General features: G+C 41.1%; 3 protein-coding genes across 5 annotated transcripts; 2 read left to right on the forward strand and 1 right to left on the reverse strand.

Moving 5' to 3' along the window:
* Nucleotides 1–1,033: 1,033 nt before the first annotated feature.
* On the reverse strand, nucleotides 1,034–4,606 carry LOC116209487 (kinesin-like protein KIN-10B). The gene is made up of 13 exons (XM_031543136.1): nucleotides 4,305–4,606; nucleotides 4,039–4,207; nucleotides 3,549–3,924; nucleotides 3,200–3,405; nucleotides 2,804–3,114; nucleotides 2,659–2,722; nucleotides 2,364–2,442; nucleotides 2,001–2,272; nucleotides 1,864–1,910; nucleotides 1,745–1,766; nucleotides 1,598–1,660; nucleotides 1,457–1,495; nucleotides 1,034–1,353 (listed from the first exon to the last, which is right to left on the reverse strand). Exons 1-13 carry the CDS (start codon nucleotides 4,508–4,510, stop codon nucleotides 1,312–1,314), a joined length of 1,896 nt encoding a protein of 631 aa, XP_031398996.1. The 5' UTR covers nucleotides 4,511–4,606; the 3' UTR covers nucleotides 1,034–1,311.
* Nucleotides 4,607–4,857: 251 nt separating this feature from the next.
* LOC116209491 (mitochondrial import inner membrane translocase subunit Tim9-like) lies at nucleotides 4,858–6,463 on the forward strand. Its single transcript, XM_031543141.1, has 2 exons — nucleotides 4,858–4,992; nucleotides 5,988–6,463. Exons 1-2 carry the CDS (start codon nucleotides 4,898–4,900, stop codon nucleotides 6,178–6,180), a joined length of 288 nt encoding a protein of 95 aa, XP_031399001.1. The 5' UTR covers nucleotides 4,858–4,897; the 3' UTR covers nucleotides 6,181–6,463.
* Nucleotides 6,464–9,293: 2,830 nt separating this feature from the next.
* On the forward strand, nucleotides 9,294–13,368 carry LOC116209488 (transcription factor MYB3R-3). 3 transcript variants are annotated; one of them, XM_031543138.1, is made up of 9 exons: nucleotides 9,294–9,498; nucleotides 9,592–10,035; nucleotides 10,285–10,336; nucleotides 10,446–10,503; nucleotides 10,676–10,770; nucleotides 10,860–10,963; nucleotides 11,116–11,244; nucleotides 11,594–12,677; nucleotides 12,973–13,368. In XM_031543138.1, the coding sequence occupies exons 2-8, from the start codon at nucleotides 9,890–9,892 to the stop codon at nucleotides 12,666–12,668; spliced, it is 1,659 nt and encodes a 552-aa protein (XP_031398998.1). In that variant the 5' UTR covers nucleotides 9,294–9,498; nucleotides 9,592–9,889; the 3' UTR covers nucleotides 12,669–12,677; nucleotides 12,973–13,368. The 3 variants fall into 3 exon arrangements, with proteins under 3 accessions (XP_031398998.1, XP_031398999.1, XP_031398997.1); XM_031543139.1 differs by having other exon boundaries at nucleotides 9,857–10,035; XM_031543137.1 differs by having other exon boundaries at nucleotides 9,294–10,035.
* The last annotated feature ends 3,457 nt before the right edge of the window (nucleotides 13,369–16,825 follow it).

A 16,825-nucleotide genomic window follows, 5' to 3' on the forward strand; every position in this document is an offset into this window, starting at 1 on the left:
CTTCAATGGATGAGATTACGCTGAATTAAGATCTTGGATGAGAGATTCTTTGAACCAGTGATGGATTCATTATTGGGTTCGGGGAACGGAAAGGTCGTTTTCAGGTGGGTGGAATGCGTGCGCCCGTCTTCCGCTTGACATATCAATGGGGGCAAGACTTCCACCCCGTCATTTTTTCAATCAGTGCAGATGAGAACAAAAGTTATTTTTATATTTATTACTTGGCTGGGTAAGATTAGAACAAAAAGATGGGAATGGAAACATGATGGAGTAGATTTTGAGCAAGTTCTTAAATTAGAACTTTATAAATAGTGAAAATTCATTATGATTTTAAATAAGGATAAGCTTAATTCATGATGATTTTAAATAAGGATAAGCTATTTAAGGATAAGCGGAGAAAATTTATGTTGGCAGTTTTTTTTTTTTTTGCTGGATTCGTCCGATTTGAATTGAATTATTTGAAAATTATCGAGCTTTCAGATTTTAGATATTAGGATGCCACCGGAAAAAAAAATGGGGAGAAGAATTGTCTGCTGGTCGACATCTGCCTTCTCTGATGGGATTTGTTTGCGTTGTCCGGTGCAAGCACATTTCCAAGGATTTTTTTTTTATTCTCCAGACATAAATTCAGTGATTTATGGTCCAAATTATTTAAGTAGGGACCATGGGGGATGGAATGGTCAGCTGGTGTCGACTTCTCTGTTGGGATTTGGTTTGCGTGGTCCGGTGCAAAGCACATTTCCAAGTTTTGTTTCTCCAGACGTAAATTCAGTGATTTATGCTCCTCGGGAAAGCCTCTAATGGAAGATATTGGAAAGACCATCCCCTGCCCGGAATTTATGCGATCTTTCGTATTGTCATGGCTCCAAATTATTTCAGTAGGTGCTATTGGGACGCATTCATGGTTGTAATTCTCTTATCCACCAGGGTATGGGCGGCACTTGTCTACAAATATCGATGTCCGCGTGCTAAACGCCATACATATCGATGTCGTGACCATTCAAGGGCAGAAGATTCCAAGGTGGAGGGAGGCTTTGGATGGAGCAACGACAATGCGTCTGGAAATATCTTCATTCAAGTAGAAGGGTGATTGCACACGTTACATGAGATTAGAGACTGATTGATACAAACTCTGTTCTAAAGCATCCGTAACCTCGCTCTAGTCTTTTTTTTTTTGGCTGAATGTAACCTTGCTCGTCTAATTGGGAGAAATATTGGATGTATAGCAGTAATCATCGCATGATTATATGTTATCACGCGATCTAATGTTTGCTCGAAGAACAACTGGTGGTTGCCCGTCTTCCCCGATCACTAGAATACAGATCTTGCGGCTCTGCGGAACATCTCATGAACCTGCCACAAATTTTTTTAAAAAAAGTATATATGAGTATTTCCAGAGCTAAAATTTGATTCGAGAAAGAACCTCAATTTATACTATGAAGACGATGATGAGTACCTGTTTTGATGAGAGGCCGATCTTCTCCAAGTCATTCAACTGCAGCATCAGAATACATCAACTTTGTCATTTGCTGTGGCTGCATCAATGGAATTCTCAACTGAAAGCTTTAGTTAAGCTAAAGGAAGAGAGTGCTCATACCGATTTGAGGGGACTGGTTTCCCTGACTTCGAGAATGTACTCGGCTCTCTTCGGTCCGATTCCCTGTAACATTAATCAAGGAATAATGAGGAAAAATGAAGGCCAGGAGATGCTGGAAAACTGACAAAGCTCGGACTAGTAGCATACCTTTAATTCCAGTAGCTCTTCCCTGCAGTCCATATTTAATACATGCAATAAGCAACTTCAGTAATCATGCCTTTGCAAGGGAACTTACAACCAAATAACCAAAGCTATTATTGACTTACCGGCTTGCCGTGTTTAGGAGAAAGATATATTCCTTGATCAGATTTGCCTGTTAGCCAAATTTTTGTTTGTCAGTTCAAACATAAGATGTCACTGGAACAGAAGCATTCAGTTGTACAAGATGAATAATCGGATTTACCCTCAAATGAGAGCTGCATTCATTGAACTTATTCAGCGGGGTGGTGGTGATTTCTTGCACATTGTCCGTGCAGCTTTTCTTATCAACTGTTGGAGTCTTTGCCTCAGACAGAGATAGGCAGGAAAATTCCTCGATGGATCCTTCCAGTGCCTTACAGCCGAGATTGCTATTGATAGGGGAGAGGGCTTTCCGAAGAGGGGACTGCAATAGGCTCTTCTTAGTCCCAGTGACTGGTGATGACATGTCCTTCTCTTCCTCATCTAATGGTTCACCTGAAGATAATTTGCAAGGAAACTATCGTCAGTTAGGATAATTCAAGTTCTGCTTGAGGAGTTGAGCCCAATTTTATACATGTGGAAGTACCTCGTGATCGTGCTTTTGACGTAGTCTCATGTGAATCGAGCTTATCTTTCTTCTCCACTTCTGGAGCTGAACATAGATTCTGCAGAAAAAAATATCAACTATCAAACTAATATTAAGGAATAAAAGCACAGCTATCTTTCTTTTTTCTGGTGCAAAATATGCCCCATACTCATATATTGAGCTACCTAACTCCTGAAGGAATTGGAAAAAGACACCAATGTTCGTGCGTCCAACATTCCGTTATGTTGTTATATTCTATCTAATATGACTAAGGGAAAGTAATGAGGGTAACTACCTCTGAGCAGAGATCTGTTGAAACCACACTGTCAAATAAATTCCTCTTAGGCATAATGATTGCCCTGCAATGAGAAATTATTGCAGTGTGAGTGAAGTGAACCGCTTAAATTATCGTCTAGCTTCCAATCTAATGAGAAGAATACCTTCTAGTGGCAGAAGCACCTTGGCCAATCATCGAAGCCTTGGTTCTCATTGAACTGTGATAGTTGTTATTCATCTTAGCAGAACTTGCAGAGTCGGGGCATTTATGGGAAGATGAAGAGACGAATGCTCCAAATCTGCTTGCACTCTTGGTTTTGCCTCTTGATTCCAGCCAAGCTCGTAACTTTGCCTCCATATCGACTTTCAGCTTCGGGGTCTCTTGCTTCTGAGTCAAGGGGACAAAGTTTGAGACATGGCGGGACCGAGCTGCCAAGCTCACAGTGTGGACAGATTCCTGGTACTCTCCTGGGTTCTACCAAACAGAAACAGAGCTCAACTACGATTTAACAGATGTTTTTACTAGTTGTCCATAAATTTTAAGACCTAAGGTTTCTTACGAGACATGCGACCATGAGAGCACGACTGGTTCCACCGAGTGAATCCTGCAGTATTCGGGTCAGCTTGCTCTCTCGATAGGGCACTCGTGTTTTCTTGTTGTTCAATGCATATATAACGTTTGACAGGGCAAAGAGGGATTGGTTGATTTTGCCACTCTCCTGGATTCGTATCCCCTCATTGCAAGTTCTTCTGTTATCCTCATTACCTGACAAACAACCATGAACTCACATCATGGAATCAATTGGGAACAGGGTGGACTAAAGAATACCACACACTCGTTGATCACGTTTCCTCTCCGTGCCAATGTACTAAAAAAGGCCACGAGTGTGACGAGAACTTAGAAATTACCAGCTAAGTCGATAAGATTCAATTTCCCAGTAGCACCACGAGATGTCCTGACAGAGATCACGAGTGCTCCATGGCTCCTGCTGGACACGTCGTTAAGGCCTGTATGTGCTACCTTTCTCTTCTGGATACCACTTGAGAACGCCTCATGGAAATCTGACATCGACTTCACGGGGACTTGGGATAGCCCCTTAAGGTGAATTTGCCCGTCTTTGTCATCTAAAATCACAATCTCCTTGGGTTTGGCCTCTAAGAGATCATAGCACCTGTCCATGTAGACCTCATAATACGAGATCTCAACAGTGCTTCCATCGCTTTCACACATCGATAGAACGACCGACATTGCTGAAGGCATGAGGCCAGGGAGCTCATCGGTTCCCTGAGAAAACCACCACAAGGCTATCATACAGCCAATCTTCACTGTCGGAAAAGGAAAAAAAATTTCTGTTCATCCTCCTAAAAGATCACGCCTTGAGCTCGGAAAGCTACAGACCTGCATCGTATAAGTTTTACCACTCCCAGTAGCCCCGTAAGCAAAGACGGTGGCGTTGCAGCCTTCGAAAATCCCGGGAATCAAGGGTCTCACTTCTGTGTCGAAGATCTGCCTCACATTATTGTCTTCTTGGCCATAGAACGAGTCCAATTTATAGCACTCGCTCCGACTGCAAGGAAACACAACTTAAATTCCCAAAAGAAAAACAGAACTGAACAGACAATTCCGGCTTTGATCCAAGTCGCGGGCAAGAACTAACGACTGACCTGGTCAACTGGTCCTTGAGGTACACAGACACTTCCTCTGGTGACCCGAATTCTTGATCCAGCACGGAGAGGCAGGAGACGGGGTCTCCGTTTCTTGAGGCGATCTCGTGGGGAAGAAAAGGGCGGACCCGGACCACAACTCGGACTTTCGACACGGAGAGCTGCTGGTTGTTCGGGAAATTGGCGGTGGCACCGGAGGCTTCCATGGGAGAGCAGTGGAGAAATTCGATTTGGGGAGAAGAGATAGGGAAGAGAAGAGCAGCAACAAAGACGACACAGATTGAACCTTTAACCGAAGATGAGTTTGAAAGGGGTCGACCGTTAGCGAAAAGGGCAGGGCTTTTTCGGTTTGAATTCGGCCGGGTGGGTCGGCTGCTTCGGGTTGTGGGCCTCTGTCGGGTCTACTGGGCCCTTTCCTCTTTTTTGTCAGTAGCTGTTGGCCGAAAAATGATCGGCACGTGCGACGTTGAGGAAGGCACGTGCGGGTCTCGTCCTTCGCGCGAATCTCTGGGTTTAGCCTAAAACCCTAATAATCAAATCAGGCATCTGAATTGGGGAGCACCGAGCAGAAGTAGAAGAAGACGAAGAAGGAGATGGACAAGACTGTGCTCGGAGACCTCGATTCCCTTCCCGAAGATGACAGGCTCAGGTTGTCCGCCATTATCGACCAGCTCCAAACCCGCGACAGGTCAGCTTCGCTCCCCTCCGTCTCTTCTTCTTCATTCGCACCATTTCCCGAAGTCAATGAAGCCCTTCGCATGTGAATAGAGATTGGATATTCTTGAGCTGCAGCTGTATAGTGATACATAGTTTTTCGACCTAGCAAGACAAATTGGCCATAATCAACCGTTGAATTTTTGATGTTTCGGCGCTTGGATTTCCGATCAGCTAACCTGCTTGATGCAAGAAGAGCCAAGAGTGATTTCCTCAACAAATTGATGACATTTGGTATATATTCAATACAAGCAGAGTGATGCGTGGGAGAAACGACCTGCGAAGAATTACCGCAACTAGAAAGTGAACTCTTTCGCTTTCAGCAGCATGTTTGAGTTGAGCTCACAAGCTCCCCATTCGGGGAACTATTGTACTATATTATCAACCATCACGATGCATTTCCTGTTTGCCTGCTAGGCTCGGAACTCGGTCTGTAGACACGAGAATTTTGGTAACCCAATTGAGGTGCAACGCCAGGCTGATAGAATAGTTTAGTATTAGTTAATGTGCCTGTGCTGCCTCACCCCAGTTTGCCTTTGAATGTTCATGATGTAGTGGAGAGTCTGTAAAAATATGCAAGATTGGTACAAGCACGATGAAATGTAGTCCTTTGGAGTTGTTTACGTGTTAGAAAAATTTTCCCCTTCTGTTGCACCTTACCATAATACTAGTATGCTTCAATTGTATTGCTATTCCATAATGAGAGTCATTCCGGTGGCAAACTAACTTGATTCATAAGTAAATACTTGCCTCCAACATTGGCCACTTTGATGTTACATCTTCTCTCTTCAATTTATGTTGGCATGTAAACAGTTATTATATCTCACATGATGAAGTAACTGGCTGACTCATCGGTTTGTGTCATCTGCATCTTTGATTATTACTTATACTTTTAGATGTGGTTTTGCTGGAAACCTTATGTCCTTTCGGTGGACTCTGATTTATTTATGTTAAACCTCATTGATGCAGTCTAAGGTTGTACAATTCTTTGGTGGAGAGATGCTTTACTGATTGTGTCGACTCTTTCTGGCGCAAGGCTCTCGGCAAGGAAGAGGAGAGGTGTGTGGTCCACTGTGCTCAGAAGTTCTTGAGAGTGTCTGCGCTCGTTGGGATGAGATTAGCAGAGCTTAATGATGGAGCAGCTCTACCACTCCAAGACTAGCCAGTTTTGTAGCATAGGGTGATTAACTGTAATAAAACCCATTTGTGCTAGCTCCGATTTTTGACATGTTACCCTGAGAAAAAAAATGTTACTTGTGTGGATTGCTCGAGAAGGCAGGAAAGTTGATTCGTTGCAAGATGATTGATTCGTTGCATAAAAGTTGTAAGCTCCGCAAGAGCATGATTTATCTTCGGTTCGCAATTGCTCGGAAGTTGTAGTTAAGATGGTTCCCTTTTTTTTGCCTGCAGACTTGGTGATTGAATCATGCAACAATTCAGAACTCCTTCCTTTGTCTTCTTCCGACTCTTTTCATGATAAATTGATCTAAATTAGCTCTATAATCATCTTAGAACTTCATTTTCTATACAAGTATAGAACAATAGACCAGGTCAACCTATATAGTCCCACACAGAAATTTGAAGAATTGTTTCGATGATTCTACATAATATACGAGAAAACACGGATGGAAGCAACGAGGAGATGGATTGGATATTGTTTCCCCTCGATAGTTACGAATTGGCTTGTTTAGTAAGGGGTTAGTGGTGACAAATTTGTATAGTGAAAGTTTACTATTTTATGGTATTGCGTCATGCCAAGAGAAATCATTAAAATTTTTTAGGGAAAAGTATTGTTTTGGTCTTGTAGCTTTCATCGTTTTTCTATTTTAGTCCTATTTCTATTTTTCTTTTATTTTCATCATATGCCTTTCACTACTTTTCTATTATCATTGTTTCGTTATTTACACCGTTAATTTTGTTGACATGGCACTAATACGATGCCAGCATCATCTATATATCAACACATGGTTGCCACATTTCTATCATGATCAAAGAAGGAAGAAAAATTAGAAAGTAAATAAAAAATAAAAACAAAGACCAATTCTCCACAGCAGACCTCAAGAGAGGAGCACAAATCAACAACTGATGCAGCATTGACGACCTATATCAAGGATCGAGTAGTCGTCTTAGTTGTGATTCGAGTTTGGGAAACACTTCATTCCTCTCCCGCCTATCTTGTCTCTCCTTATGCCAAATATTTTCGTCCCATTGACTTTAATTATGTCGCAATCGACCCTCGTCTTGTTCCTAATTGAGCTTGTTTGATGAATCAGGTTTTCTTCAAGAATTTTACGACATTACGGTTTGGGATTGTTTAACTGCCCAAAAATCCTTTGTTTGATGAAATTAGGTTTGGGATTGAAATCTGATTTTCTTTCTGTGAGTTCTTAACATTACAGATACTTCTTTCTTTGCAATTACTCCATAGAAGAATGCAACCTAAGATCGAAAGAAGACTGAGTAGTTCTAGCAATGAGGAACAACACCATGATTTGGGTGCACACTACACTCATGGCTGTGTAGTGTTGGAAAGGGTGGCTGTAAGCCTGTGTCGGTGACCACCTATAGTTTTTTTTTGAAGCTTTTATTTTTCTATTTTCTTTATTTTTCTTATTTTCCCTTTAATTTAACATTTTAAGATACAATAATTGGGGCATACACGTGTTGATTATATATATGATGCTAGCATCTTATTGGGTACCATGCCAGCAAAATTAACAGTGTAACTAAGGAAGGATAAAAGTAGAAAAGTAGCGAAAGTTACTAGACAAAAATAGAAAATGACTAAAACTAGAAAAGAGATGAAAGTTACAGGATCAAATCAATAATTTTCTTAAAATTTTATGACAAATCCGAGTTTTCGAACCGAATATATTGAAAGGAGATTTAATTTTACTCAAAACTGTCATCATCTTCATCATCATCATTACTTTTTAAAACTTTAATTCGTCTCAACTTGTCGAGTGATTTTAATCATTGACTGCGTGATCTTGGAATTCACGAGAAGAATCACTTATGATTTTTTAATAAATTAAATTTTTGGGCTTTGGAACTGAATATACTGAAAACAGATTTAATTTAACTGAAAATTGTTACTCAAAACTTAATGCATTCGAGGGGATTTTAACCTTTGACTGCGTCATCTTTGGGTCAACAGGAGCATTGACTGCGGTTGGATATTGACTTAGTTACGTTCAATGATTGGGCTTCAATTGAACACGAACCCCAACTAGATCCGACCGTTCACATCAAAGCATTGAATCTCTTAGGTCACAAACAATCCTCCACCATTGATTTCTCGCCATGCCGACGTCTCGACTTATTCCCGTGACGCTGAGTTCTCATAAATTAAATAAAATTATCACCTCTTCACAGTTCAATAAGCTAAATTAATCAGGCGATTACAGTGCATCGCACATAGATTCACATCAGAATTGCGTAAGTTTAACTGTGTTAAATTGATCAGACGATTACCGTGCATTGCATGTAGATTTATATGGGTTTCGCATGATGGGAATCAAATCCGACACCGAAAAGTCGAAGATCATTTTTTAAACTAGAAGATAATTAAAATAGTGATCAATCGTAGTTACCTCTTTAAATTCCATCTCTGTTTTAGTTAAAACGTGTCTTTTCCCCAAAAGGAGCTACCAAAATTAATGGGGGTATATTTCGACGATATTCATTACAATTTGTGAAGACCAGTGACACTAGTCATTTAAAAAATTAGCCACACATCACGAAACTGTACAAACCGACTAGTTACTTGATTTTTTTTTATCTGAACTAAATCTGATCCGATTTAAAATAAAACAGTAAAAATCAGTGAAATAAGGGGTGGTGTATGATTTTAGTTTTGAAAGGAGGGTTCAAATTGTAGGGGTATTATCGAAATTTATCCAAATTAATATAGGCCCCTCGCTCCAGATCCGACGGTCCAAAATAAACCGGGAAGCATCACGCCCATCTGGACCGTCCAGAGCCGCTCGACCTTTAACGCACAGCGCTTGGGCTTAGAGTGCCGTTTGAGCTTCAAAGTTTTGGTGGGGGTTGTGGGACCAGTGGGTGTCCGTTCCCCTAACGTCTGCGCGGGAGCCGTCATCCCGCCGTTAAAGCTAGGGCTTCTCGTTGCCTCACAGAAACCGCCATCCGGATCAACGGCAGCAAACGGTGACGTCGGTGCGGCGTCTATATATTCGTTACGATATAAAAAAACGTATCGGTTGCCGTTTATAGCTCTTACATTTATATATTTATATGCATATTTTTATATGATTTCTCATTGTTGCCTTTTCATCTCTTTCTTTCTCCCTCTGTGAGTTTCTCTCTCTTCGTTTCAACGGGCGAGGATTTTTCGAAACGAAGGCAAAGGCTTCTTCGAATCTCAGAGGGCGAAGCGAAGCTCTCCATCTCTGCGTGTTGAAAATTCTGCCGTTTCGATTGAAGAGCTGGAGCTCGATTGCGTACTGCGCCGGCAGAGGTGATTTGCTTCCGGAAATCATCGGTCTTTTTGGTATTCGGAGCTGGTGTTTGCTGTGGTTTGATTGCTGTTTTGGATGATGCCGCCTTGCAGGAGGCATGGAAGCTCTGATTTTTCTTAATATGGAATTCAGTTTTCGGTATTTGAGCTTGTGAACCCTAGAATTCTGCATGATTTTGGCTGTGGTTGGCCGTTTCTGATCCGATTGTTGGTGACGAGATTTACACTTTATCGTTCGGGCAGCGGCTTGACTTGTGTGTTTCTGGGATTGGTGAATGGTTGTGCTCTCTCTGGGAGTGCAAGTTGAGGCTTTTAGTGGAATTTTCATTCAGCCGTACTGGTTTTGACCGTTAATTAGGATTTTGGATTTTGGAGATGATTGTGGGATGAGATGGCGGAGTCGAATATGGAGGACACTTGTCTCGAGAACAAGCAATCTACGGCTGCTTCGGGCTCCTCGTTGTCCGAGGGCAGTGGGAGTCCTACTGTAAAGTCCCCGGGAGTATCCAGTCCTGTCACAAATTCACCTTCTCACAGGTATCATCTCCAAAGTTTTTTCTTTTCCTTTTCTGGCCTAAAACTATGCTTCATGAATTCATTATTTTTCCATTAAATAGTTGGGTTCTGAAAGACGGTGCTCATACATCCCTCTTACTTTTTGGAGTAACGATTGAAACAATATCCAGCATCACAGGAGATGCAGTGCGCTGGTGTTGATTGCTTGCTTTGGTTGACCGCTGTTAGTGTCATTGTTGCATTTTGTTTACTAAAGCGAACTTCTTGTAGGAGGACAAGTGGGCCTATCAGGCGAGCAAAGGGTGGTTGGACTCCAGAGGAGGTCAGAAATCTTTTCTGTTATATGCATCATCAAGAATGTTTGCTTGCAACATGCTACTTATTTAGGTTCCATTGGTTGCTTTTATAACTCCTGTCTGGATTCTGTGCAGGATGAGACACTGAGAACTGCTGTTGAAACTTACAAAGGAAAAAACTGGAAGAGAATCGGTTGGTCTCCTCCCCCCCTTGTGGCCAAGAAACTCTAGGAATATATGATAGTAACATATTATACCGGTGATAGATCAGATAGGCTGCTACTTCTATGGGCATATAATTTTTTAACTTTAGCCATTTTATGTGGTGATCATGCTTACTTAAGTTTGGATCTACATTCTTGCAGCGGAGTTTTTCCCAGATAGATCAGAGGTGCAATGTCTGCATCGGTGGCAGAAAGTTTTGAATCCTGATCTTGTTAAAGGGCCTTGGACTCAAGAGGTTGAAACATATTCTTGCCCTCTGTGTTTCACGTACTTAGCCACTGAATCATTTGAAAAATTAACTTTCTGTTTTCCATTTGTTTGCAGGAGGATGACAAAATAATTGAACTGGTGAAAAAGTATGGTCCCACGAAATGGTCTCTCATTGCTAAGTCTTTGCCTGGTCGCATAGGGAAACAATGTCGAGAGAGGTAGGTTTCAGAAAATAAGATTGATTTGCTTCTTTTCTTTTTGGGTTGTTTATGCACTGACTATAGGAAGTATTGAACAAATTCTACTTATGCAATGCTCATTCTACCTTTTGTAATTGCTTACTAATAAAGGTGCCCGTAAAATATCACAGGTGGCACAATCATTTGAATCCTGATATAAAGAAGGACGCGTGGACATTAGAGGAAGAGCTAGCCTTGTTGAACGCTCATCGAGTGCATGGGAACAGATGGGCTGAAATAGCTAAAGTCTTACCTGGAAGGTAATCATCTACTTTTTACTCTATGATGTATAATAATTGACAAATTAATTGAGGCATGAAAGACAAGTGGTTATGTTAGAAGTTGAGGGGTATATGATGAGTTGGTCTAGAATGTCAAGAAGTATTATGAAGTAACAAACCTGATTTGTCTGGCGCATTAAAGATGCAATATGTGCCTCCCAAAACAGTGAATCCCTTGTATTCTTCTTATCTAAAAGTGTCTGGGAAAATGTTAAGATTCAATATACGGGTGTTGGTATGTGTTGTTGGCGGCTAACCAGGAGCATAAATTACTTGTACTAATAGTTATCTGTAAAATGATGGTTCTAAGGTTACTTTTTATGTACAGGACTGACAATGCAATCAAGAATCACTGGAATAGTTCATTGAAGAAAAAACTGGACTTCTATTTGGCTACAGGGAAGCTCCCTCCAGCTGCGAAAAGTGGCCTTCAGAATGGCAGCAACGATTTGAACAGGCCTGCTATTGCTAAAAGATTGATTGCCTCTTCAAAGAAGGGATCTGATTTGGCTCCTCAGGCTTTGTCTAGAACTGATGATGTTGGCAACTTAGAAGACAAGGACCAGATAGAGTCACTGGCTCCACCTCAAGATGGATGTGCTTCATCAAGCATTGCTGCAAATGAGTCTGCTGCTTCTGAAGGTGCAGAATCAAAGGTAGACGCATCAAGCATAGAACTTTCGAGCCATTTAGAGTCCTTCCCGAAACTTGATAGTTCGAGAATAGTTGGGGAGAATGGTGAACATGGAGGTTTGGGGACACCATTGCAAAGCGCAAGTTTACGTTATGGTTATCTTTGCTATGAACCACCCTATGTTCCTTTAGATTCAGATCTCATGAACGGACATTTCATCCCGCAGAGCAACCGTGATAGTCCTGGGTGTTCACCTAGTAGTTTCTTCACTCCACCTTCTGCCAACAGGGGAAGTTTCAATATGCGTTCCCCTGAATCTATATTGCGTCTCGCTGCTCTGAGCTTTCCTAATACTCCATCAATATTTCGGAAGAGAAAGGCTCAAACACATAAGGATGTCCCCCCTTGCAAACTTATGAAAGCAGATGCTGATCTTGTAAAGAGCAGGGTCGATGATTCTGATGATCGAGAAAGATGTAAAGAGAGTTTGGAGAAATATGGGTCTTTGGATGAACAGGATAGTCCTACCCATCACAGTAATGGTGCCATTTCACCAGACGGTAATGCTTTCAATGCATCCCCCCCCTACCGGTTAAGATCCAAGAGAACTGCAGTATTCAAGTCGGTGGAGAAACAACTCCAATTCACAAACGAGGAAGAGAAGCTGGGCAGTGATAATACCAAATCTGCCTCCAATTTATCAGCAAAGGAGAGTGATCAATGTACAGAAGATACCAGCCTAGGCCCAACAAAGATGGGCGTAACCTAGCTGAGAACTGTAAGTTGTAGTGCACCTACTGTGTTTTCATTTATCATGATGCTCATCCTGCTTACAGTTTGAACATAGTACTAATTAATTACCTGATTGTAATCTTGTTACTGCTAAAGTACAAAAACTGGTAGGAATGATGAAAGATCTTGGGCATACAATGAGGTGTAAGAAGAAACTATTGGCTGCCATTAATGAACCAAGGGCTAAACGTTTGCTTTTGTTCTTTTATGACTTCTGGATTTTGCTTATCTCAGTTGAACAATATTAACAAGCTGGTGATTTTGCTTCTATTGGAATGTAGGTATGGAGAGCTTGGACATACTTTTTATATCTTTCTAATGCCGAAGTGGCAACACTTACCTCCAAGAGGTGGCCTGAAAACCAGCTGATGCCCACGAAGATTTTCATGTGTTATTCGGTGCATATTTATCACTTCCTAATCAATCAACGTTGTCGGGCAGTATGCAAGAACTTTTGTTTTGCATCGAGTACAATGGATGATGGGAGAAAGCAATACGAGGAAGTCTCATGTGGGGGATTAGATTAATAAGATGTTAGGGTTTCGTTTAAGGTAGAATGACCCCCGAGATTTGTACAGATACCTCCCTTTTAGACAAATGAAGAATATTTACAGGGATACACTCTATGGAATGGATAGGAGCAATTGAATTCGAATTAATCATCATTTCTTTCTTGATCATGCGTATTAAAAGTTGTCTGAGGTCTCTCTTCTATGCAAAACTGTACATGTACGAGCTACTAATGTTTATATTCTTCTTATAGCCTAGAGATAAATTATCTAAACCGTTGTCCGGAAGTGTTAATACTTACCCACACGCATCCTGGGTCATCCTCTTGACAAAGCTCCGAGTAATTCTTGTGACCATCATTCTAGAGGTCACGTCAAGGAGATCCGGCCCCACTTCTGGTAGCTCCACCTGAGCCACAGGCAGATGACTCTTATCTTTGTTCTAATGACGACCCTATTATGGACCAGAGGCGCAGGCCAGAGTCGAAGGACTCTAAGCCCAAAATGCCGGAGTGATTTGAGATGATGTCCCTGTTACTTTTGTCAACAGAAATTCTTTTCACAAGATTGCGTAATTAGGGGTGATGCAGTATTGATGGACACGCGCGTGTAGTATGGATGATCACTTGTGAAGCATGGATTACCATTGAATGCATCGACTATAGTGATCATACTAACACTGATTAAATTATCGGTCAATACCAATACGGCATGATATGTAGGGATTTTCATAAGAAACTATGGCTTGCCTCGATAAAGAAGTTACGGAATAAGAAATTTAACGGTTCCGCTGACTGAGGGGCCAAATTGCCTCGGCTTGCTCTGAGATTATTAACCTCATTAACAGTTAGCACCTTTTAGTGAGGATGGGTTACGGGGGAGTTGCTAATTTACATGTGCAAGTTCCTCGTGTGCTTGAGAATCTAACTTTGCTGGGTGGAGATGTATACACTGGTAAGTTCGGTTAATAATTATGTGTATGATGAGAATCGGAGTTCCTCTGCATCCGCTCTCCACCGTCCTCATGTTCATGGTCTTTAAATCAGTTCCATTTCTTCATTTTAGAAACTAATACCAGTATCGTACTCTGCCTGCTATGCCTCACTATATGGCCTTACTTACTCTTCACGAAAGATTGAGCTGCGCCTCACTTTTCACTATGTGGAAAAATTCGAACCATTGCACACATAATTGATACATTCACAATTCAAATTGTGTTACTCAATGGGTTGTTAAGCTCAGTCCATTCATCTCCAGTATTCAGATGATGTCTTTCGGGAGTGTCGGCTGGAGTTAGATATCATCATCAGCGGGCCCAGTGCAATCATAGAAATACTGCAGTTTTAATCTGCAGGGCTGTATTCGTATATCTGATATATTGTACATTGTATTTAAAGATTTTATATTGTTCGATCATTTTCAGATTTTATTGAAAGGTTTTGATGTTTTATTCTCTCGTAAGTACCTTGACATATTGGGTTCGGGATCTCCTTCGCCAGGGTTCTAAGGCATTTGACATTCCGAATTCTGTTCTTCAGCTGGTGGAACTCCCCTAAAGGAGCCTTTCACGAGGTTCTTTTTTAGGGTTAATTTCACATCCTGACGTTGAACGATTTTCTTGTAAAGCAGATGCTGCCCAGGAAACTGTATCCCGTTTGCCAAATATATCTCCCATAATTTGAAAATTTTTCAGGGTCGCAACATTCGTATGGTCCCCATTACCTTGACTAATAACTGTGTATATATTTTGGCCAACACTGTCAAATTATTAGCTTCCTAATAAATCAAATGTTCTTATCTGTGAAGGAGATCAATCATGGCTTGGTTTTTAATTTCAAATGCAGCCATCATCTGTTCATTTTAAATGGACGTTTGTTTGTCCTTTTTTTTTTTTTTGTATTTTTCGAATTAAAAACTGCAGTGGAGCCAAATTCAACTGCCCCGCTATGTCTTTTTTCATAAAAAGAATTCCAAATAAGCTGACCATAAAGTTGTGCAAATTCCTAGTCGTCCCCGAAGTTGCCTTTCCAGCGTGTAGGCATATAATGGTTGGGGACTGGGAACATTTCCGTGGAATTCTCACTTGCCGAAAAATTTTCATTGTATGTCATTCGTTTGTCAACTTTGCATTCACGATCTGCTGGGAATTGGGTTTCCTTCTCCTCCCAGGATTGTCCTTATTTGGAGCAGCTGTTGGATTATGTGCTTCTTTAATTTGGTGTAAAAATCGAAGATCTAGAAGGTAGAGATCAGATATGTTTACTTTAATTGTTCTCTTGGCTCTAGACTTTGAGAATTTGGTGTACAAATCGAAGATCTAGAAGGTGCAGATCATATATGTTTACTTTCATTGTTCTCTTGGCTCTAGACTGTTTCAGACATATATTGATAGAGTTAAGAGCATAGAGAAAAGAAAAGAGAGGATTCTGCAGAAGAACTTCTTGATACAACTGAAAAACTAGTAACTGTCTTACACTTTCACAAGAAATATAAAACACAAAGGCAGAAAGTAACTGCCAGTACATGATTTGATAACTGCCTAAAACATGCAAACACATGACTGCACTAAAACGTTAACTTCAGTAATAAACAACAAACAGACAGAGTCTTCAACAGATAACACAGCAGGACTGATCCAAACTCCAACATTCTCCTCCTTGGATCAGAGACTGCTACAAACTCCAACCCTTTCTCTAAGCCACTCAAATCTGTTCACCGAGAATGGCTTGGTGAAGATATCAGCTATCTGATCTTCAGTCTTGCAGTACACCAATTTTACATCTCCAGCCTGCTGTACTTCTCTCAGATAAAAATACTTCACCTTGACATGCTTAGTCTTGCCATGAAAAACCGAATTTTGTGAAATAGCCAAGGTAGCCTGATTGTCCACAAATATTTCAGTTTCATCTTCTTGCTGAAATCCTAAGTCCACCAATAACTTCCTTAGCCAGATGGCCTGATTAGCAGCTGCAGTTGCTGCCATAAACTCAGCTTCTGCAGTGGATTGGGCCACAACTTCTTGTTTCTTCGAACTCCAAGAGAAACACCCTGAACCAATAGTAAAACAATAGCCAGAGGTGCTTCTCATATCCTCCACACAACCAGCCCAATCACTATCAGTGAAACCACAGAGATTCAACTAATTTCCTTTGGTGAACTTGATCCCAAAAGTAGCAGTGCCCTTTAGATATCTAACCACCCTTTTAGCTGCAATCATGTGCAACTCACTTGCACAACTCAAGAACCTCGAAAGGACACCTACTGCAAACATTATGTCAGGTCTTGTTGCCGTTATATACATGAGACAACCTACTAGGCTTCTATAAACAATTTCATCAGTAGCATCAGCCCCATCATTTTTCTGTAGCTTTTCCTTCAAATTCATTGGAGTTCCAACACTCTTGCACTCTTCCATACCAAACCTCTTTAAAATTTCTTTCAAGTACTTCTTTTGATACACAAATATGCCCTTTTCAGTTTGCTGGATCTCCATACCCAAGAAGTAAGCCATCTTTCCCAAGTCAGTCATCTCAAAGACCTTCATCAGATCTTTCTTCAACAGCTCAACTTGATTCTTGTCACTTCCTGTAACTAACAAATCATCAACATACAAGGACACAATAAC

This window comes from Punica granatum, chromosome 5 (assembly GCF_007655135.1).
Source record: "Punica granatum isolate Tunisia-2019 chromosome 5, ASM765513v2, whole genome shotgun sequence".
Lineage (NCBI taxonomy): Eukaryota > Viridiplantae > Streptophyta > Magnoliopsida > Myrtales > Lythraceae > Punica > Punica granatum.

What these genes read in the sequence shown, in the direction of transcription:
- LOC116209487 (XM_031543136.1), bottom strand. Translation starts at nt 4,510, where the DNA reads ATGGAAGCCTCCGGTGCCACCGCCAATTTCCCGAACAACCAGCAGCTC. An exon ending in CTCTCATGGTCGCATGTCTC is followed by an intron (nt 3,115 to 3,199) that starts GTAAGAAACCTT and finishes TCTGTTTGGTAG; the next exon opens with AACCCAGGAGAGTACCAGGA. An exon ending in AAACCAGTCCCCTCAAATCG is followed by an intron (nt 1,496 to 1,597) that starts GTATGAGCACTC and finishes CTGATGCTGCAG; the next exon opens with TTGAATGACTTGGAGAAGAT.
- LOC116209491 (XM_031543141.1), top strand. Translation starts at nt 4,898, where the DNA reads ATGGACAAGACTGTGCTCGGAGACCTCGATTCCCTTCCCGAAGATGAC. An exon ending in CAGCTCCAAACCCGCGACAG is followed by an intron (nt 4,993 to 5,987) that starts GTCAGCTTCGCT and finishes TCATTGATGCAG; the next exon opens with TCTAAGGTTGTACAATTCTT.
- LOC116209488 (XM_031543137.1), top strand. Translation starts at nt 9,890, where the DNA reads ATGGCGGAGTCGAATATGGAGGACACTTGTCTCGAGAACAAGCAATCT. An exon ending in GTGGTTGGACTCCAGAGGAG is followed by an intron (nt 10,337 to 10,445) that starts GTCAGAAATCTT and finishes GATTCTGTGCAG; the next exon opens with GATGAGACACTGAGAACTGC. An exon ending in AAAAAACTGGAAGAGAATCG is followed by an intron (nt 10,504 to 10,675) that starts GTTGGTCTCCTC and finishes ACATTCTTGCAG; the next exon opens with CGGAGTTTTTCCCAGATAGA.